This window comes from Momordica charantia (genome assembly GCF_013281855.1).
Source record: "Momordica charantia cultivar OHB3-1 chromosome 8 unlocalized genomic scaffold, Mcharantia_2.0 BLBB01000008.1, whole genome shotgun sequence".
Classification (NCBI taxonomy): domain Eukaryota; kingdom Viridiplantae; phylum Streptophyta; class Magnoliopsida; order Cucurbitales; family Cucurbitaceae; genus Momordica; species Momordica charantia.
In genome coordinates this window covers 33,346,295-33,370,450 of record NW_028275166.1, presented here as the reverse complement: position 1 = coordinate 33,370,450, position 24,156 = coordinate 33,346,295, and the positions used below count along the sequence as shown (strand labels likewise).

The window sequence follows — 24,156 nt, the reverse complement described above, 5'->3', positions numbered from 1 at the left end:
TAAAAAAAAAGAAAAATAATGAGAAAAACGTTTTTGAACTTTCAAAACTACCTAATAGAAACTTAAGCATGCTTTCAAGTGGATAACGCATATATATCTTCGAAAAAAATAATAAGTGAACTATTCAAAATCCAATTTACACAAACTTTTTTATTGTGTTTAAAAGGTCTATAAGTTTTTAAAAGTATCCCATATATATTTTTCAACTTTTCAATGTTTTCTTTGTCTGATTTACGAGATTTATTTAATATTTCACACCTAATAATTTATTAGACACATGTCTCAAAAAAATCTATTAACACATGATACTTTTTAGAAATTTATTAAAGACAAATATTCAAAATTCAAAATTTAAACTTGTAATTTGATGGAGTTACCCAAAACAAAAGTATTATATAAAAGTATAAATGATGTATAGGTACAATTGATTTATTAAAATGTTACTCGAATATAGGTTGGACCGACCTATTATTAATGTAGTCAAGGATAATTCAACTGATTTTATCTTTGCCTTTAGAAGATTAAAAAAATTAAAATTATTTTAAAATTATTTTAAAATTATTTTAAAATTATTTTAGAAAAATATTAAACTAGACCACGTTTATTACTAAGCCCAATGGGCCTGGCCTATAAAATATCAAGCTTTGATTCATTGGATCAAGTTTTAGATCGATCCACTAATTATTTTACCAATCCATATATAGGATAGTCATTTTCAATTAAACATTTTAAGAAATACTGTTTTTAAACCAAATTTTAATAGGGCAATATTGCATTGGTATTTTAAATTATGTTTAATTTTAAGTTTCTTCTTTTGTGTAGAGTTTTCATGGAAATTTCAATATTTTATGCCGTAGAAGACAATCAAGGAGGTCGGTCAACTATATTTAGAGGGATTCCAAATGATACTTGCAAGGAGGTAAACTACTCCGATGTTCAAGTCAATAGATGATCTGAGTTTAACATATCAGCTTCAGACAAATTTTCATACCTAGACTCGTGATGCGGTGGTGTATTTATAGTGGTTAATGAGGCAAATAACCGTCTCATCCATGTACTTCCCTCCTTGTGCCAAGTTCCTCCGGGCAACCACTGGTATACGCTTCGAACCGATCATTCCCCTACTCCGAGCAAATGAACATTTGGCATTTGGTTCATTTTCTAAGTACACAGTGCTGACTTATTAGGTCGGCCTTATTGGGATCCCCATAACACGTCAGCCACGAACAGTTGGACCCCAACAACCCTTAAACTCAATGCGCTAGCTTTCCTTCTTTTTTTTCTTTTTTCTTTTGTTCCTAAAATTTATTGACAAACTTGCGACTGGCTACAGCCCGAGTTCTTCAATCACCATAAGTAATATGAACCTTTCAAGTGGTTCAACTAACACTAAATGTAAATATGATGTTTGTCTATTATTCAAAAAAAAAAATGATTGTCAGATTAATTAATGCATTCGGAAGATAATTAAACAAAGTTACGATAGCTAACATGAGCTTAGTCTAATAGTTAAATCATCTTGCCGATATTTCTCTTCAAAAAAAAAAAAAATCTCAATTTGTCTATTGTGAATGTGAAGTGTGAATATAAAGAGGGAAGACATCTATATATCTACGTGCAAAGTCTAAAAGAATTATTTTATTCGATCTATGTGCATAGTCTAAAAGATTTGTTTTATTTTATTTTTAGAACGTTATATCACTGACATAGGACGTGAATAGAGACTACTAAATTATACTCGCGTGTTGAGAATTAAAAAATTTATTAAATTAGACAAGATTAGATAGAAGATACTCTGCCCTTCATTGTAATATAAAAATCAATGTATCAAGTTGATGTGAGTTATAATAATTAATATTAGGTATTATATGACAGATTAAGTTTATAAATTTGTAAGGTCTAAGAAGGATTATAGAGTGCAATATGTCAATATATATTATATCTGCAGTTTGAAAAACCTTAAAAAGCTAACATGAATATAATTCAACTGGTTGAGACATATATTTTGGTCTCCATAGATGGTTGTACTAAAAAATCTCAACAAAATTCCCTGCATAATTCCATTTTATAATTATTTCATATATTCTCCTAATTCTTCGCAAACACTTCATCGATTAAACTCAATACAACTTGCCGGAATAATCTACCACCAAAACATTTTAAAAATGTATAATCCGTTAAAACAATTATTTCCAACACAGATATTAAGAGCCAAATAAAACTAATAGAAAAATAAAAAAGAAAAGAAAGGAAAAACCATTCCACAAAGAACATACTAAAAAGTTTGAACAGAATGACAAAAACACCCCTAAAATGTTGCGGCTTTTCCGTCTTCTTGTCCCTTTTTACTTTCTTCATTAACAATCATATTTATTGTTTTCTTAAAAAAAAAATCATATTTATTTATTTAAAAAATCAGAATTATTTAAATAAATTTGATATATGTTTTTTTTTGTTGCCATTTTATATAAGAACCAAATCTAACACTTTCATAGTTCTCAAATTTACATCGTCTTTGGATATTAAATTTATATTTAATAATAATTATTAAAAATAAGAAATCACATGTTATTGATCTTTTATTTGTTTATCACACTTTATTCGAAAGCAGTTGAATATTATCAACATAATCTTAAAATATAATATATGTCAAATATATGTTAAACGAATTAAAATATATGTTAAATAATGAACGAAAATCAATATTAAATATTAAATATTATTTTGAAGGGCAAAAATAAATTTTAAATTCCTAAGATATCATTAAAATAATACTGAGTTACTAACAAATTCTAAGAGAAATAAAAATTTAAAAAAGGCCAGAAGCTTTGAAATCATAGGAAATGGATAGGTCTTGTTTGATGGGAGCATCGTCTACTATCAACATAATCTTAAAATATTTATTTTCTTTTTTACTAATTAACAATTCTCCCTACTTTTTTTTTATTTTGATAAAAAGAACAACATATTCTTTAGAACAAGGAAAAAGAATACAATAAAATTTAATTTCAATGCTTTTTAGTTCTTACACTTAATCCAGCATTGTTAAATATGATATGAAACTAATATGGTTAGCAATTTCTTAACATATATTAACAATAATTATTAATAATTTAAAATACAATAATAAAATTAAAAACATTAGAAGTAGAAAGATAAAAATGACACAATAATAAAAAAGTAAAAAGATGCATGCAAAGTATAACTCAACCCAGAAAAACGAATAATTGAACGATAATCAATTGTGCATTTCAAGAGTCAACATTTCTCAAATATTATTTCATAAAATTTATCGAATAAAAAGAATTGCATCCTCAATTTTCCAACCGACCCAAATTCAACCTAGATGGTTAAAGTTAAACCGGGAAAAAACTATTCAATGTGCGTCGTCCTCTTTAACTATTAGATGTATGGACAAAACAGTATCAAGAATGCACTATAAAATCAATTGCTCCAGTCCCTAATCAAATAATCCTCCTAAAATGGTTAGTTACCCTTAAGTTCGGTCAATAATTCAGTTCTACTAAACGAATAATGACGACTAAACTATCAAAAGTTCGGTTTCTATTTACGCTTTGGATCTCTAAAACGAGCCCTAAAGGAAGAAAAGAAAAAGAAGATATGGAAGCTAATGGTGCCTAGGTTTATGGCTTCTTGGTCCATGGTAATCTTCTTGAATGCCTGGTAACCAATGAGAATATGGTTTTCTTGAGCCCTTGTTTGGGGCTCTTGATCTCTTCATCGCCTCTAATCCATTTCCTCCATCTCTCGCTGCGGAAACCGCTGTTTTAAACCCGCCTTTCTCCAAACGAATCCCTTAAGAAGAGAAGAAAAAGTTCAATTTTTTGTTCTCACCAAACAAACCCCATCTTGAGAAAGTTGAAAAAGTTTGTACCTTGAGCCTCGGAGATGAGAAGGAGAAGAAGAAGAAGAACCGCCATTGATGAAGGCTTCATTTGGGAGTGTGAGAGAGCTTTTGTTTAGTGCAACAATGGCGGACGCCAAAAAAAAAAAAAGAGAACTTTTTTTGGTGATTTGATATTTTTGAGAAAGCTTGGAGAAAATAAAGATATGTGAATTATGCAGTGGAATGTAATTTTGGTAACCATTGTTTCTTATATACAAGAGAGAGAAGAAAGAAAATGATGGGAATTTCGAGCTACTTTATTTAAGGGTTTTTTTGTCTGTCTCTGTGGAGATGGGGGGAACAAGGGCATCAATGGTGAAAAGACCAATCATTTTTTATGGAATGTGGAATCATTGAAAGGCTTTTTGTTTTTTTTTTTTTAATTTTTAATGCTCTCAAAAGTGATAACTTTAAAGTTAACATTAAGTTTATAAAATGTATTTCTTGTTTTATATCTTTTTTTTTTTTTATAAATGTTTCCAAAATCTAAGGTGTATATTTGAAAACCAGAGAATAAATAGTTTTAAAAACTTATTCTTATGGGTAGAATTATTGACTAAAGAATTAAAATGTGTTTTAAGAAAGATAAAAAAACATATCAAGAAATTTGTGATAAAGTAAACACAATTCCTAAAAGCATGAAACTAAAAGTGAAATACTCACTGATAGGCATAATGTATTAATAACATTCCTATGTTATCTTCCTTTGGTGAAAACATGTTTGGATAATTGTTTTTTTTTAGGTCGTGTTTTTCTTTTAGAATAATTATTCATATATATATATATATATATATATATATATATAATATTCATTATTTCTCTTGAAAACAATCCTGAATAGTTAATTCAAATTTACAGTAATATTAACATACAAATTACACACAAGATTAGAGGTAACCGTAATTTTAAAAAACATTGAAAACAAAACAATATACTATTTTAATATTATAGTCTAGAAGAAAAATAAAGTTTGCAATAGAAAATCGTTTCTTGATGATACGAAATGAATTTTGAGATTCATACGTTTTAGGTTCTATTCATGAGGGGACAACTTGATTTGCCATCTACCAATAAACATATATATATACTTCAGGTTTAATTTGGAACTTTCCTTTTTCTGATTGACTAATCACAAAATATGGTGATTGATGCAATTCAATCTTGTCATATGAAATTCTCCCTTCTTTAGAAAAGAAAAAAGTTGAAATAAAAACTTTGTACTAAATTGAAGTTTTGAGATTTTACATAATCATCTCAAAGATTTTTCTTTGTACTACGCTCATTAAGAAATAAAATTTTAAAGTGACCATGATTGTGAATATGTTCCAAATTAACATAATCATCCATATTAATTTTCGTTACTTTGTTAAAATATCCAATTTTTGTCCAACTTAAATTATAGTATCTCAAATAAGTGGCAAAATATATCTTTGTTTCTATCAAACTAATTTCTATTATAATACACCCAACCAATAATTTATGAAATGTAGATTTAAACTATAATATTTTAAATAAGTGAGATTTTGTTCTTTATTAAAAATGAAAATTAACACTGGAGGGTCAATGACGACATGCCACACGTAAGTGTTGCTAGGAGTCCAATGTAGAGTCCAAACTAATATACTGAGAAGACTTAAAGCGGATCCTTAAACTAAATCTTAAGGATTGACCTAATAATATTGGTCGGATGGTTGACAAGAAGAAAACTGTCCAATTCCCCACTTGTCATTACTTTGAATTGCACACACGTGCTTCATGGAATGTGCATAATGTCTGATCACAACCTCAACCGTCCGACACATATATAAATATTTGAGGTAAACTTGTCTTCAAGTATGTGTGAGTCTTCGAACACATTCATTGAGAAATAAACAGTTCAAACTTCTACTAACTTGAGCATCAAAGTGCTCATGTCTATTTTAGAGGTAAGCTTTGATTTGATTCATTCAACTACGAATCTTTCGAACAATCAGATTTAAGTTGAAACACACTTTAAAGATGCCACCAAGAAAAATTATTTTTTTTCCTCTACTTTTTTCTATTCTAACTTTAAATATTAGATCATAGACTATATTTCCAACTAATTAAATATTCAAATTAAAGTCTCGTATTAGGATTTCAATCCCAACAATAAGGTTATATAAAGAATTAATTAAAGATAAAATTAAAATATATAATTATGTATCACAAAGTTTAAAACAAACCACCCTACCTTTTTTATTTCCACTATAAAATGTTTTGCAGTGTCAAATTTACCAAGTACATAAGGTACAAGAACAATCAGACAAACTTACATTAAAAAACCAACCCATTAACAGACAGCAAAGGTATATGATCATCAAACATGTTTTCCTTTTACATATCTATCTTGCCTAGGTCTTGTTTGGTTGTCTTTCCAACCAAAAAATAAAAAAAACTTAGATTATACTTGATTTTTTTAATCCAAAATTTAGTCTTTTTATATAAGAATATTCTAGATTTCATTCCACAATTTTGTTTTCAATTCTTTCAATAGTAATATATTACTATTTCAGATCGTGGGAAAATTTTAGAAAATTGGGAAAACAAATTTGGAGATGAACCATTTTTTTTTTAGATTTATCAATTTCAGAACTTAATTCATTTTTGATTAATTGTGATAGTTTTGGTGTTAGAATCTATATAAATAAATTAAATTTACCCAACCCATCAACTTAAACTTTTGGGTTGAATGGTGATTTGTTCATTCTTAAGATGGTATCAGAACAGGAGATCCTATCTCCATGAGATGAAGCTTTTGGGTTGAGTGGTGGTATGAAAATTCTATAAAAAAAAAGTGTTATTATTTAAATAGCTAAAAATAATTTTACAACGAATTGGTGTTGGGAATATGATCCCAATGAGAGGTAGTTTTGGAGTTGAAGCTCAGACAGCAGACATGGTTATGCGCATTTATCGGAATTGGTTTTCGCTGTCATCACGTTGTTCCATTTCAGCTTACGTTGTTTCTTTACCAATTTAATGCTTCATATAGTTCTGAAAAAAATTTACTAAATATTCAAATTAACACGATTTTTTTTTTGGTCTTGTAAATTAAAAATAACATTCTTTTTTTAAAAATAAACTCTTTTTATAATATGATATAAATCATTATAAAAGAAAAAACATTTAACTGGCGAATCCCATTTCTATGTACTGAGCAATTTAGGGTTTTCCTATTTACCCATAGTTACCGTTAAAGAATTCACAATTAAGAGAAATGAACGTAAAAATAAATAAATATTTTTTTTCAATTAAATAAATTACTGTCAATTTTTTAATAATAATAGGTAGAAAAACTATCTACTAATTGGTAGAAAATTAAAAATTAAGATCAATAAAAGGATAACATACTATTTACTGACATTTGCATGACACCATATCCACCTTATTTCATTTTGAGATATTATCAATTACAAACCGTAGAAGAAAATAAAATCAAAATTTTCACAAATTAAGAAGCATACATGGTTAAAATGCATTTACTATACAAATATTTAAAAATTAATTTAACATTTTTAAATATTTTCGATCACTTTAAATTAATTCAACAATTTTATTTGTTTGTCAACGTGAACATAGTTTAATAGTTAAGACACTCTGCTCCTTTCTCAAAGTTGGAAGTTCAATCCACCATTCCCATATTTATTGTACTAAAAAAAGTAGTGTTTTTTTCGTAGGTGCCTATTGGATTAACATCTTCTGGATCTTCGCTTAGGAAAATACCTGTCTAGCCATACATAGAAGTAATGGACTAGGGGTCAACGTCGAGTGCTTCCCCTTGTAGTCGTAGTGCTCGACTCATCGCTACTTCATTGTGACTTGATCATTCAGAATCGATTATTTCTCGATTATAATAGTAGAGACCAGACCTGAAACTGAGGATAAAATCGAAAGTGCAATAGGGGAAAGTACATACCCATGCCTAGGAATATAGAAGCGTCATCCTTCAGATGGCGACATTGCTCTTTTAAAATTGTTATCTTTTCAATACTTAATATTGATGGCATTGTATTTAGTTTAAAATTATAAAATTACTTCGTGAAATTTAAATATGGCGTTTATTTTATTTTTATTATTATTATTTTAGTACAATAATGTGAAGACATAAGAAATCGAACCTCCGAACTTGAGGAAAAGAGTTATATCAATTATCCTGAACTATGCTTATGTGGCAAATATGATGTTTATTTAATTCTAAAACTTTAAATTTTGTTTACATGTCTCCAAATTTTGAAAATATTTACATTTGACATTTACCGTTAATATCGTTAACTAAATACCTAATGTGTATTGTGTAGGTTAAACAAATGTTAGATTATCATTATTATTATTAGTACAACATTGTGAGGGGGAGATTTGAATTTACGACCATCTAATCGTACATAAGTACCTTAATCTATTGAACTATATTCAAGTTGGTGTTGGATTATTTGATATATAGCATGAGAAATGAGTAGAGATACAAGTGGAAGATTATACAAACTAGAATACCAATGACATTCGTAGATATAATAAAATAATAATGATATAAATTTATGTTAATAGACAATGAAATAAAATAAAATTTAGTCAATAGAACTTAGTTCAGAAGTAATTGACACCCGTGTCTACTAAAAAGTGAATCTCTTCTTCCCACTCGTTGTACTAAAAATTCAACGGTACGTAAGATATAACTTATTTATTTATTTTTAAAGAAATTTAAGATATAACTTATACTCATATATATTGTACTACAAAATAATAAAATAAAATTGAAAATTGTACTAGAAAGTAACGTTGAAAAAATATTCATGTGAAAACGAATGCTCCAACGCGGCACCTCTCGCGCCACAATCTGAAAAAACGCACCAATTAGCTATTAACATAACAATCATTTATAAAGTTGATAAATGATTCGTGAATTCATGGACGTGTCCATCAATAAATAAAATAATTTATCAATTTTATTTTAAAAAAATATTTTTTCAATTTAATACCACCTCATGTCAAAATATTGTCAAATCGAAAATAGTTTAGTGGTAATTAACATATATCTCCAATTAAGAATTTGAATTTACCAGTTTAAATATAGATAATTATTTTCTACTATTGTGAATTTGAATCCATTAATTAAATTCACAATTTTTTAAAAAGAAATATACACGTGCAAATATTTTTTTTAAAAATATATCTAAAATAACCAATATTGATACCATCCACAAATAAAATTTCTCCGCGGAGAGTTATTTAAAAAATAAGAAAAAGGAAATTGCAGAGATCATCATAAAAAATCGACTTCAGGGAAGAAGTTCCTTAGTCTTGCTGCTGCTGAAGGGGAAGAAGAAACAGAGTTCCGAGAAGCTCTGAATCCATTTTCATGGCGGTAGCAACCTTATTTCCTTCCCAAACTTCATACAACAATCGCCGCTATCTCTCTCGCGATTCCCGATTTCGGTCTCCTCTTCGGTTGTCCACTCGTCGCTCTTTTTCCTTCATCCGGGCGAGCTCGACACTCGTTCTTGAGTCGGTTAGCTCTACGCTGTCTTTCTTATTCCAATTATCGTTTCTATTTCTCATTTTTAGTGTTATTATTGTTAAAATGAGTCTATGCTGTATTTCGAAGTTGAATTGTATTATGATTGGGAGGTTGAGATTTGGAAATGTATTCTTCGCGATTGAAATTAGGCTGAATTCCATTATGTGCTTGGTTGTTAGGGAAATTATTTTTAGATAAATTAGTAACTGTAACTCAACTTTGAACTGTTTCATTATGTCGATTTTTTTTCCTGCTCCCAGGATTTAGGCATTCAACAAGATCAGAATTCAAAAGTTGACTTGTTTTCATGCCCTGTCTGTTATGAGCCACTGTTGAGAAAGGGCCCTCCAGGTTTCAACTTGTAAGTTGGCTTAATAGGATATCTACCATCTTTTGATATTTATCTTATTACATTAGATGATATTTTGATCTGGGTGAAGTGGAAAATTTGCAGGCCAGCTATATACAGGTCTGGTTTCAAGTGTAGAAGATGCAATAAGTCATACACTAGCAAAAACATTTTTTTAGATCTCACAGTTACTGCTGGAATGAGGGATTATGTTGAAGTCAAACCTGGGGGAACTGAGCTATTTCGGTAATTGTCTAATATTCCCTTTTCATATTGTCTTCTTGATATTCCGTTCACTTCTAAGCTGTCCTACTTTGCTTCATCACTTAAGTATTAAGTTGATATCATCCATTACAACTTGTGTTGTGAAAGTAAGGGGTACTGTATGGACAATACCATACAAATGCTACTTCCCCACTACTAAACTTTTTACTGGTAGTTATTTTTTTTTCAAAAGAAGAAAAAGTATTGTCCAGTACTGTATTATAGCAATTTTTTCCCCTAAGGGAACTATTTTGTACTTTGTAGGAGTCCACTCGTTTCATTTCTGTATGAAAGAGGATGGCGTCAAAACTTCAACCGAAGTGGTTTCCCTGGCCCTGATGAAGAAGTATGCTTCCTCTTGATCATAACACTAGCATTCAAATGTACTATGATCTTAGATCAATATTTTGATGCCATTCAAAAGATTATTCGTGGAGAAAAACAAGTCTTATTGTGTTGTTATATGAGTTGCCTTGATGTTGGATATATAGCCTTTTCATTTCCTTGGATAATGTGAATATGGGCTAATATCTTTTCTGTAACTATATACTATTGCAGTTTAAAATGGCCATGGAGTATTTTAAATCTGCTGAAGGTGGTCTTTTAGTGGATGCAAGCTGTGGTAGTGGTTTGTTTTCCAGAAAATTTGCAAAATCTGGGTCTTTTTCAGGTGTTGTTGCACTTGATTTTTCTGAGAATATGCTCCTCCAATGTTATGATTTCATTAAGAAAGATGCTGCTCTTTTGAACAGGTAATTTTATTTTTAAACTTTTCTCTTGTTTAACTCATTGGAATTGCAATCTCTGATATACTCTGCTGGCTTATGTATTAAGTCCTCTCAACTTGCAAGAAAGTGAAGGCTGTCCTGATTCGTTAATCTTCTTTTGGGTAATATGCAGCAATCTTGCTCTTGTGAGGGCAGATATCTCTAGGCTTCCCTTTTCATCGGGATCAGTGGATGCTGTTCATGCTGGTGCAGCTTTACATTGTTGGCCATCTCCTTCCAATGCTGTAAGCATTTTGTCCTGTCGGATCATACTATAGCATTTGATTTCCTACCGGTATCTGTAATCCACTGAATTCGACTAGAGGTTCTAGAATTATATTATTCTTCATCACTGCTCTCATCCCATTGTTTTCATTATAGAAATTCTCTTCTCATAAGGTTAATATTTTTCTGCTTCTTTAAGTAATGGTATTTTTAACTCTTCTTATCAGATTGCCGAGATCACTCGTATAATGCGGAGCGGTGGAGTATTTGTAGGAACAACATTTTTGCGTTACACTTCCTCCACTCCCTGGTATATAAGATTTTCCAGACAGGTATATCTGATCTATTCTCTCTCATCTTTAAAAATAGTGGACGCGAAATTGTCTCATTTATTCTAGAATGTTCAGCGATGCTTTTGAACCTTGACTACCAACCTCTAAATGCCCTGCACTTCTGGACATCGGATTAGCTGAGAATTCAGTTTCCCTAGTCATCAAGAAGCATCTATGATAAACATTAGTGTTATAAAACCATCATGGCTTGGCTTAGAGGTAATGGGTTCAAACTGGTAGCCACCTACCTGCCAAATGTAGTAGGTTCGGCAGTTATCCGTGAGATTAGTTGATGTGCACCCAAGTTGGTTTGGATACTCACAATATTAAAAAAAGAAAGATAAACATTGGTGTTATCTGATTGATATTTTATGGGTGTGAACTTGGTTATCATGCATTTACATCCATGAAGTTCCTCCTTGCATAATTTCCAATAGTTCTTGTTAATTTACTTATTGTGTCACTTCAGGATGGCAAAAAATGTGTTTGGACATCTTTCAAGAAGATATAAACAAACTAGCTTCCTAAGTAGTAAATGGAACTTCAACCTCTAAACTACAAATAATCCCAAGTTCTGCTATAATCCTTCAAATGTTCTAATACTATCTGATCCAAAACAAGCATGTAGATTGCTGCTTACGATCTTATGATAAAAACAATTGCATTTTAATGGCGAAAAGTGTGATAGAATATCTTGGCAATTCAAATCAGGAAAGAAATAGAAAGAAATAACAACTTAGGAGAAAACCAACTCAACTTCCCACTGTCCCCACTCTACCAGATACTCAATCCAGAACAAAAATTTTCTGCCTCTCTCACCAACTAATTTGATAAAATCTCTACCCTACTAAACGTATAAACATTAAACACAACTTAACCAACTCAGACATGAAGGAAAATACTAAAACATGATTGAACCATAAAAATAGGAACTAATCGAGTCCCCATTCTTTCTGCTCCTCTTTCTAGCGATGGATGGGAGGTCTAACAAAAAAGTGAATCAGTGATGATTGGTTTCTCTCTATGACGATCTTGACTGATCTAGGCTCCCTCCCTCTGATTATGAAGGATTCAATGATTTTGACTTATTCTCTATTCTAAATATGGATCTCTGAACGTTATAAATTTTTGTGTGGCAGCGTTTTTCTCAGGAGTTTGGCTACTTAACCGAGGAAGAGATTGAGGATTTGTGCAAATCTTGCGGTCTGATTAACTATTCAAGCAAAGTTCAGCAATCTTTCATCATGTTCTCTGCTCAGAAGCCTTGAAAGCAAGGTCTCAGTCTCATGTTCATTATGATGATGGGTATGTTCAGAATCGAACTCTCTGCAGAATTACATTGATAATTGAATTCAATACCATGTAAATGCAAAGGATAATTAATGGAACTGAATATAATTATTTTGTCAATAGAGTAGAACTATTTCAAGATTGAAAGACGTGTAATAATCTTTCTTTAGTTTACTGCTGCATTTGATTTATATCCATCTTTTTTCCGCAGAAGAAAAGTTGTAATTCACTCTGGAGTCGCAAAGATTTCATTATTATATTTCCTTTTTTTTTAGAAAAAGAAAAGATGGTGACATTTAATAAATAATTTGATATAAACATATGGAGGTGAGGTGGGTGGGTTTCAGACTGACACAGAGCCAGCCAGCCCAGCCCAATCCCCACGTGCGGCTCCCACGCTCTTCTTCTCACCTTTGACCAATGCCCTTTTTGTTCTAAATTATAATTTTAATTACTTTCCTAGGTCCTAATTATACTTTTATTAGCTATCAAAATATATATATATGTCCACGTCGTTAATATTATAAATGGAGATTTGACGTTTTTTTCCTTTTTAATATGATATGTGGTAGTAAGAATTTGAACTCACGACTTTTTTGATCGAAAATAGGCGATTTAAACAATTGAGCTTGTCAAAATTCTAAGACTTTAAAATATAATAAAATATAGAATGCATGTCAATGACTCGTATAATGATCTCAATCCATTTGATTAATAATGGATTATTAAAATTATGAACTAGTTACTATTATCCATCAAGTCAATCAATGATAACAAATCTAAGGAAAATATCACATTTGCACATTATGAAAAACATATTTATAATTGTTTTGGAAAAAAAAGGGTTAATGGCTCAAATTTTCTCAAGCTTGATGGTAATTATCTTGTCAATTTTCCCTCCGAGTGGGTAAGATATCAATTACTTTATTTAAAGTTGAAGGTTTAATCTCCTACCTCCATATTTGTTATACTAAAAAAAACATTATCATTATTCAAATACATAATTGAAGCACATCAATAGACCTATATTTGTTGATTTGTATATAGTATAAAGGTAAATTTCATAAATTTGATCTATATATAACTTAGTTTGTATATCTTATAAATTTGCAAATTCAATATAGCCTAAAATAAGTAAAACTAATGTATCAAATATTGACTCGACTTTTTAATTCCAATCTCAAGTTACGACCTAAAAAAAATTAGGGCAAGGGCCATTGGATCACCTTGCACGTGAGCAAACTTTATGCCAAATTATCTTTCTGCTTTTTCTTGGCCATGGCACGTGGGGTTGGCCACTCTTTCCTTTTATTTACACTTATTTATTCAATTTTTTAAATCTTTGTGTAGAAGAGTTTAAAAAGAATATTTGGAAAGAAAAAAAAAATCTGATTCGAAGATCAGTTTTGCACGTGCGGGGTACAATTTTAATTGGTCGGTTTTAAAAGACCATCCCTACTTGCTTTTACCGACCGAAAGTTCCCATTTTTATTTCCATTAGCTCATAATTTCTCATCTTTGAGTTTTAACTACAAAATAAATAAATTAAACCACAAAATAAATTAAAAGGTTAAATTTTACTTTAATCCTTATGCCTTAAGCTTTTGGCTCCTATACTTCCCAAATAATTCTCTCTTTATTTTCAATTTTTACTCGTTTTAGTCCCTGTATTTTTAAAAATTTACTGTTTTAGTCAATTTATTTTCACTTTTATCTCATTTTTTCTATAATAATTTTAGCATGACATTTCACTCGTAAATTTATTGAATTGTTGTAATAAAATTGTATCAAAGAGTTTTCATTCTGTACAAAATTATTTTGAAATTTCTTAAATAGGGATCAAAATGATATTTTTTTAAGAGTATAGGGACTAAAACAAACGTTTTGAAAATATAGAGACACAAATGAATCAAGATTGAAAGTACAGAAATCAAAATATATGTTTGAAATATACAAGACCAAAATAGATTTTAAACCTGAATTGAAATTATCGTGTCAAGAATGATCTTAATTTCTACCTAAATGATCAAGTAAAAATGTCCTTTTTGTTTGTTTGTTTTCTATTTTTTTCCAAACATTTTATAAATGTTATGTAAATTATAAACTAAAATGAAAATGGAAAAACTTACGGTAAGAATTTCAAAAATATTTTCAAAATGTAGGAAGTTTATTATTTTAAAGGAACAAAAAACAATATTATCAAACCAAACACTATATATATATATATATTTTTTTTTTCTTTTTTGAGTACAACCTAAATATTTGAATTTAATTAATCTGTCTTATATATATAACTAATAATCCATGATACTTCTTTTACCATAGTTAAGAGGAAGATTACAGGAAGAAAAGACATATCTAAAATAATATTCTATTACATTAATTAAAATAATATGAAAATAGTAAAAATGTCTTGGGAATTAAACTATACATTTTGTCACGATTGTCTGTTTGAGTCCACAAATTCAATTTAGTTACCTTTTTTCACATGGTTCAAAAATTTTGCAGCTGTAAATTAAACAAGTCCAAGAAAGTGCATTGTTTTAGAAGAAAAAATAAGTTTTTTTTTCTTTTACCTGAAATATTCTAGACCCACTAACCCTTTGATGAATAGTTTAATATTTTGGAAAAAAAGCTTTGTTTTTGCCTTCACAAATAAGAAACATAATGTTATGTTTAAAGCTTTAGAATATTAAAAATTAAAGCATAATTCAGCTCCTCCATGCCATATCTAGGTACATATTCGAATGATAGGAGAGAATAAACAAATTAACAAAGAAAATATTGATGTAGAATTTGAATTCGAGCTCCAACGTCGAATGATTCGATAAGTAGTACAAAAACAAAGTTGCACATTCGTATGGTGCTAAGTTCAACACACTTTGATAATTAAATCAGACAAATGATCGTCAGTTAAGTAAAAATTTCAAAAAAGTAAGGCTGTGTCGAACATCCACGTTGTACCCATGCTTTTTTTTTCTCCTTATTTATAGATAGAGTCTCTCCCGATTGACTTGGGTGGATCGTCGCCTTGGTTTAGGTGTGGTTCAATCCAATTGGATGGTTCGTATCCCACACATTACTTCTTTGGTCTCACTTCAAAGTAAACCTAGTACGGTAAATTTCACCCATATAACATAAAACATAAAATATACATCCCAAACATAAAAAAGTAAATATATTTTAGTCATGCATAACTTAAAATTTTAAATTAAGCAGTGATTTAATAAATGAGGTCTTTTCAAACAATTGGTAACAAAAATATAATTTTAATACAACAAAAATGTGAGGATGAAAAATTGAACCTTCCATCTTTCTTACTCAGAAGAGCAAAATTATCTTAATTAACCACTTATCTAAAACTTTATTTATTGATAAATCTTTTTTTTTCAATATTCAGTAGAATAATGCTTATAAGTGACAATTTAATTGATTTCGACTCCTCTTTAGAATTCAAATATATTTTTCTGTAGACTCTTGAAAAATAAAAAAATCATTTATGGGACGAAATATGATGATTTTTCTAAAATTTCCAAAAGCCTTTGGCTTTGATTTGATTAATTGAGAAGAGATTCTCATGAATGGTTGAAAAACCTTCAAAACTTTCGTAAGCTAACAAAGGAAAATAAAGGTTAATGAAAAGAAAAATAAAAAAATAAAAAATAAAAAAACAGCTTTATAACGTTTCGAAAGCTCTATTTGATTTGAAAGGGTTTAGGCTTTGGTCAAACTAGACGGCACAGAACAGTGTAGATTACTATTTTTTTTAATGTTAAATTACTATAACTTGATCTCATTTAATTTTAATTTGATTTCTAATGAATGACTAGTTAAGGATTTTACATTTTAAAGAGAAAATGGACTTTACAAATGTTTATAATAAATATTGGCTGCTCCATCTATTGTCAATTAATTTTGAGGAACCTCGTGAATATTAATATGATATTAGAGTTCAAGAAGCTCAAACGAGCATCCGATCTAAAAATGAGATCCGACCAAGATCAATAAACTAAAAAAATCACGATCTTGAAGGGACATGTTAAACATTCTATATTGAAAAAAAAAAGAAAATTTAAAAAGATTTATAATAGACACTAATTACTCCTCCACTCATTACTAATTGATTTTGGGCGATTAAATCACATGAATATTAATATGACTTGAGGTTTACGTTAAATGATGTGCTTCTGACGATGAAAAGAAAAAAGAATAAATTCAGTTTAAAATCCTAATTTCATGACAAATGATGTGCCCACATGGAAATTTTCGCTCCATCAAATCTATCCTTTTATTTTTTTAAAACCCTAATTCTACAAAATTCAACTCTCCAAACTTTTGCTCTTATATTACCTAAAAATATCATTCCCTCATTTATCAATATAATTTGATATTGATTTTCCATATGCATGGATTTTAATTATTTTTCTATTTTTGATTAAGAAGCTGTGATCATGTTAAACAAAATTGAATTACTAAACATAACATATAATTAAATATGACAACCTTAACATCTTTTTTGAGTTTTTCCCATATGATAATGATATGATATCGGTGAAAAAAAAAACCATTCAAATTGAACTTTCTAGAGAAAATTGAAGAGGGGTTGATCCACATCCTTGAAAGAAGCAATTTTTTACTCAAATCAAAATTTAAAATTAGTTATATTTGTCATAAGAATTAAACCTCCTTCAAATTAATATTGCAAACCCCAAGATTAGCCCTTGGTTAGAGCATAGAGCCATAAAAAAAAAAAAATACAAAATTTGAGCACTTTTTTTTAATGGGGCGTTTTCTATGTTGTTCCTTACAAATTGAAGCCAAAAACAATAGTTTAGGTCAGCTATCCATTTTGCCCTAAAACTAGTGCTTTGTGAGTTGTGCTTGTCTCTCTGTCAAACATTAGTTAATAATTTGACGCAAATATGATTTACAAAACCCAAAAAAAAAAAAAAACATTATTATTATTAGAGAGCATAAAACCATAAAATTTGAACAGGTTCTTTCATTAGTGGAGTGGTTGGGTTTTTTGATTTGTGTTTGGTTTCCATGTTTGATTCCTTTAAAACCGGATTTTATAGTACAATGCAATATGTCTTGTTCCACTTCCCACTTCTTCTCTATTATTTGCAAAAAGAACAGACAGAATACAAGGGATTTGAATCTAAAAAGCTAGTACAAGAACTTGCAAATCATGTTTTTTCGTTGGTATTTGGTATTCATGTCAATCAAACACCACTTTTTCCCCCTTTTTCTTCACGAGGGTCACTAAAAAAGAATTCCGTTGCATCGAACATAGTTTGACAGGTTAATATCATATTACTGATCTCTATTAGTTAAAGTCGGATATTTAAATCTCCTATTGACGCCTCCTTGTTGAACTCAAAAGAAAAAAAAAATTAGTATTTGACCAACAATTTGACGAATTTGGGTTTGTATGGAATAAATTTGAACATATTAGTTGGTTTGTGCTAAGGAATGAATTTTAAAAGTTTTTTGGTTTATGTAATTTGTTGTTTTGGATTTCTTAAGAATTTATGAAATATGAATTTCTACGTTTGGATGCTAATAAAATTTGGGAAGAAAAATTGGCTAGATTGACATGGGAGTCCCTAAAAATTTAGGTATATATGTAACATGTATTTGAATTACGTAGTGAAATATGAATTTCAAAAGTTTCGCGATTTTTAATACGTATGAAGTTTGTTGTTTGGTTTTCTTAAGGAATTTAAAAAATATGAATTTCTATAAATATGATCAATTTATATAGTTTACATATTTAGATTGCATAAGTGAATGAAATTTTCAAAGCTAGCTCGATTATAATATATAGTTTGGTTGTTTTGTTTAATCTCGAAAAATATGGATGTGCCTAAGAAATTTTGGGAGAAAAATATAATATCATATTTACTATTTGGCTCATAAATTTGAAACATGCGAATTGCTTTTTGGCTTATATTTAAATTTGATAGATAAAAATTGTCTTGAGAGATGGATTAGGATAAATAATTTGGAAATAGTAATTTTATGTACTAAAAGTAAGTTTAATTATGAGCTACACCATTTCAAAAGATTTTGGGCAGGATTTCTAGAAAGTATTTGTACGTAGCCCTATGGTAGGATGAATTTTAGTTGTGACGAATATGAATGAATAATTGTATCTAAATCAATTCAATAAATTAGAAAAGTACAATTTATGAGATAAAATTTAAACTCACCACCTTTTAATCTAGTTTTAGGTAATAAGTTGACAATAAAATTAGGATTCCAGATTATTCTTTCGAGAACAATATATAATTATTATGTACGTGTGAATTGTGGGTAGTGCAGTGCCTTTCTATTTAAAATTTTGTTTATTTTATGGGTAAAATTTTGGGTAAAACTAAGAAACATAGCTTTGTTCAAAGAAAGTTATATATTGGGTAAAATTTTGTTTTTTCAAGCACATTGTACATGAACATAGCTTTTATTCAGTATCAACTCGATGATTAATTTCAAATTTTTATGTCATTATTATTTACAAATTTTGTGTTATTTTAAACCTTCAACAAATGTGATTACGAAGATAACACACAAGTATGTTTGAAACCTTGAATCGCGTCGTAACTAAAGATGAAAGCCAAAAGTACAAATTGATGTCAAAACTTTCAATCATTTAGGTTTAATAATTATTACCTTATATTAGGGTTTTATGGCTACTGATTCATTAGACCTTTCCATAATATTTTTAATTCATACTAAATGAACCCATGATGATATTGACAACACTAAATGAAGACAAATCTCCCATATTTTTTATAATTTCCTTTGCACAACATTTCTAGTCAAAAACATTTCAAAGTTTCCCTCTCTCTCTCTCCTCATTTTTTTTTCTCCCTATTTTTAACTTCGTCTATATTATTGTTGAACAGTGTGCATTACTATAGGGTCCTTTAATTTAATTGTCGTTTCTTTCTCCCTTTTATTCTGCCTCTAATTACTCTTTAATAATTACTTTATAAATTAAACCCATATAAGTTTCAAAGTATCTGTATGGTAGAATGAAAATACAGCTAAAAAAATTGGAAACCTATGGCTCCAATTCAATCAACAGTCAAGTTGGGGAAGTGAAATGATATTTTTCAATCTTAAAGAATTCCCAATTGTATTTTGGCATAGCAGAGTGAAACCTTGCATGTTATGAACCCTACCAGAATTCAAATTATGATACATTTTTATTTCAGGCATTTTGTTCCAGTTTTACCTTTTGTTAGTGGTATTTTTGTCCTTTTGCTGTAAATATTGATGCTGTGAGGTTTAATTGGGAGGCTATATGAAATCTTACCATTAGTTGTTTGACACATTACATCAGTTTTGATGAATGGATTTTAGCCTTTCAATAAATGGTAATATATATGATTTTTTTATAATACAATAAGTATCTTAATTAAGTTGAGCTAGCCTTATGTTGGCATCTTAAAAATGAATATTTTATAGAAAACATAATCATATAAATATGGAGATAGAAATTGAGATCATATATATCTTTAGAGAATAGTAATTATATATCACAACAAAGCATAATTTATAAAGTTGTCTATTTTTAGGAATTATTTATGGATATATCAATTCATAGCTTAATGTTCTTACAAAATAGTAAAAAAATTGAAAAATAGTAATCCAAATATCTTTTTCTAATATGTTGTTCTAAAAAATCCAAACTTTTTTGGAAACAATATCTAATCTTTTCTCGAAAAAAGTATATCATTTAGATCACCAAAAACAATGCCAAGGTGGGGGGAAAAAAAATACCAATAAGGCAATGTTGTTTTTTTTTTTTTTTTGACATATTCTAATTTTGCATGATATTTTTTAAGATTTGCCCTAGCAATAATTATCAACCGTGTTTCTGCCCAAATCTGCCGGGTGAGATCTAAAAGGAGTTTGATTGGACGAGTTGAACATGGAGACCTGCAAGTAAAGAAAGAGCACTCTCTTAATCCAAAGTTCTAATCTCTAGGTCGGTTTCAGATAGGATTTCATACATGATTGAGTGGAGTGGTGTTGTATTTATAGGGGTTAGGTGGAATTCTTCCATTGCGAGAATTACAAATAGGATCACAAAGATAATCTCGGTAACCATTGATTCCGCTTGAACCACTTCCAAACGTACGTACTAAGGATTTCCTTTCCTTCACTTGAGGCTCCAAGTCAAAGGAGTCGAGCTACGCATGTCACGGTACCTTGAGTTTGGTGGCCAACCTCCGCTCTCATTCCACGTGGCATGCTGTGATTTTTCATTCTATAATTTAACAATATTTTTAATACTACATAAGAAAATCACTAACAAAGTAATTTAATTCCTCACATACCATTTTCAATGAAATGTTATCTATTTCAAAAAGAAAAAAAAAACTAATTCAACTTAGCTTAGGGACAACAAACCATTCACATATCTTTACACTGAAATGCCATTATCTATTTCGGACGTAAGGTCATCATTGTTTTGGTATCACCCAAAAATTTTATCTCTCACTTATATACTCACGAGATCTTCCACTTGTCTAGCCGATATATAAGACTTTGGTCGCATTCTCAACACATTCATTGAACCAATTACATAAAATTAACTCGGCTACCGATATTAACAAAACCCTAAAAACTATCTAGATTTAGAGAGAAATATCAAAAAAAATATATATATATCATTTATATTGCATCTTCTATAGAAATTAGCAAGAGATGGGCATCACAAAAGAGAGAGAGAGAGAGAGAAAAGGCAGGCTAGTAGTTCAAGGAGAGATTAGTTAGTTTAGCAATATTGGAGCACTTAAGCCAAGAAGATGAGTGGCAAAAATTGTTTAAATTAAGAATGGGAGACATAAAAACAGCACCCACGTTCAACCCCCTCTCTTATATATATCTTACTTGAAAAATATATATCAATCTCCCAATTGACAAAATGTTGTGTAGTTCCCCAAGGAATAAATTTACTTATTTTTATGTCCTTTGCTCCTTTGTGAAACTCCATAAATACTCATTTATCTCTTCATGTTTATGCCCTATTCAATTCCCTCTCTCTCTCTCTCTATAAACTTCCCATCAAAACCCAAATCTTCATTTCTAAGCCTCTTTCAAGATTTCAAGTGTTTTATGTCATCATGGTCTCTCTCTCTCTCTCTCTCCCTCTCTCATTTCTATGTTTTCTTGTTCTCTTTTTGGTGGTTCAGTTGACGATGAGGTTAATTTTGGGTTTTAGGGAATTCAAAAGCCTGCATGGTTAGAAGCACTTTACAGCCAGAAGTTCTTTGTGGGATGTTCATATCATGAAACTGCAAAAAAGAATGAGAAGAACATTTGTTGTTTGGATTGCTGCATCAGTATTTGCCCTCATTGCTTGTCATCCCACCGATTCCATCGCCTTCTTCAAGTTCGTCGATATGTTTATCACGACGTCGTTCGGCTCGAAGATCTTCAAAAACTCATAGATTGCTCTAACGTTCAGGTTAGTATATATTAAGAAGAAAAAAAAAAAGTTCAAATTCTCTCTCTCTATCCCCTCTCCACTCCTCTGTTGCAATTGAGGTTAGCTAATTTGAAGATCATTTTGTTTAATTTGTTTTGTTAGCCATATACCATAAATAGTGCCAAAGTGGTGTTCATCAAGAAGAGACCTCAAAATAGACAATTTAAAGGCTCTGGAAATTATTGCACTTCTTGTGATAGAAGTCTTCAAGAACCTTATGTTCATTGCTCCCTTGGATGCAAGGTACAATATAATTATATTAGTTTTTCTCTGACTTATGTCTAAAACTTTAATTGGGTTTGATATAAGTTGAGTTAAATTTAAGGTCTTACTTAAATTGAGTTGAATTTTCATCTTAGTTTTACAAAATTAGAAATATGATTGTGAGAATAATAGAATTATTATTAACTTGGATGAATTTTAAATTCGTGATTGATCATCAAGGTGGAATATCTGGTGCAGCACAAGAGAGATTTAGCTTCGTATCTTAAACCTTGTCATTCTCTCCCACTTAGTATGGATTTCTTAGTCCCACAAGACATGGGAGACGATGAGATGACGAATGAGACTCCTCGTTCGACAGTTGTCGACTACGACGAGCCAATGAGCTCATCTTCGGGATCTGAAAACATGAGCATAGCTCAAACATCGATCGTTCGGAAGAAGAGAAGCGGACTCTGTCTGTGCGGAAGATCAGTTAGAAAGATTCTCTCTAGTGAAGACATGGCAACCAGCATAAGCATAAGTAGAAGAAAAGGCATCCCTCATAGATCTCCTTTGTGTTAACAAAGACAAAAACTCCTCTTTCATCTAAATTGGTACTTTTTTCCTTCAATTTTTGACAATTTGACTGAAAACCCCTTTCACAATCCCACCTTTTTTTTTTAATTAACAATCTCTCTCTCTCTCTAGTCTCTAGCATTGAAATTAGAGCTTACTTAATTAATCAATTGGTCGGGGGGTTTTGTCTTAATGGCATCACGTGGCTCCCAATTCCAAGTTATGGCTTTGTGCAATTTTCTCATATATAATATTAATTACAATATTCAATTTTATATCAGATTGTGATGCTTATTATTTTGCTTTTAACTTAATCAAAATTGTCATTGCCTTGAAATTGTGTAGTCTCATCACTAGGTTTGTAATTTTTAAAATTTATGTTCTCAATTTGAAAATATATTTAAATTGTTTTGCGAAATTTAAAAATAAAAACTATTTTCTAAAAACTACATTTAAAAATGTTTATAAAAATTATATAACAAAATCAAGGAACAAAGAGATAAAAGTGATAAAAGTAATAGTAATGAGTAATGTTCTAAATTTAATTTTTAAAAATAGAAAACAAAATAAAATAGTTATCTAATGGGACAATATACAATTTAATCATTCTATATTATAGACGTCAATTTCTGAAAAATTAACAACCTTATAGTTTTGGATTAAATAAATTACATGCTAAACATCGGCTCAATTTTAGGTTACACAAGAACTAAATAACCTCTTACCTCTTAATTATCATAATTAAAAAAGACATTTTCCTGTCTATTTTTTTTGGACAAAAGACGTTGAGCTCAACTCTCTTTCTTTCTCTCTCTCTCTCTTATATTGTTGATTAAAACAATATTCTAATAAATAAATTAATTAAGATATTAAACTTTCTATCTTTGACTTCTAATGAATTTATATTAGAAGAAAAAAGTAGTAATAATAATAATAATAATAATACACGTACACAGTTACACATAAATGTCCCTCAAAGAAAATAAACAAGGAATAAAACCCCATGCTTTGACTGGTCAAATCCGTACTTTACCAATTTTTAATACATCTATATATAGAATTAAAATATTTACAGCTGTTAATATAAAATTTGATTAAATTACTACTTGTATTATATGTCATGAGGTTTTAATTTGATTGAACCTAATACTTTTGAAAATTACATTGTAGTCCTTCCACTCTTGTCAAAACATTGAAACATCTT

At 29.6% G+C, this 24,156-nt stretch overlaps 2 protein-coding genes across 2 annotated transcripts; both read left to right on the top strand.

Moving 5' to 3' along the window:
* Positions 1 to 9,164: 9,164 nt before the first annotated feature.
* LOC111012967 (S-adenosyl-L-methionine-dependent methyltransferases superfamily protein) lies at positions 9,165 to 12,861 on the top strand. Its single transcript, XM_022287278.2, has 8 exons — positions 9,165 to 9,434; positions 9,704 to 9,804; positions 9,898 to 10,038; positions 10,321 to 10,402; positions 10,615 to 10,808; positions 10,957 to 11,068; positions 11,276 to 11,380; positions 12,520 to 12,861. Exons 1-8 carry the CDS (start codon positions 9,285 to 9,287, stop codon positions 12,646 to 12,648), a joined length of 1,014 nt encoding a protein of 337 aa, XP_022142970.1. The 5' UTR covers positions 9,165 to 9,284; the 3' UTR covers positions 12,649 to 12,861.
* Positions 12,862 to 21,721: 8,860 nt separating this feature from the next.
* Positions 21,722 to 23,180, top strand: LOC111013118 (PLATZ transcription factor family protein). Its single transcript, XM_022287497.2, has 4 exons — positions 21,722 to 21,810; positions 21,906 to 22,151; positions 22,275 to 22,415; positions 22,617 to 23,180. Exons 1-4 carry the CDS (start codon positions 21,808 to 21,810, stop codon positions 22,956 to 22,958), a joined length of 732 nt encoding a protein of 243 aa, XP_022143189.1. The 5' UTR covers positions 21,722 to 21,807; the 3' UTR covers positions 22,959 to 23,180.
* The last annotated feature ends 976 nt before the right edge of the window (positions 23,181 to 24,156 follow it).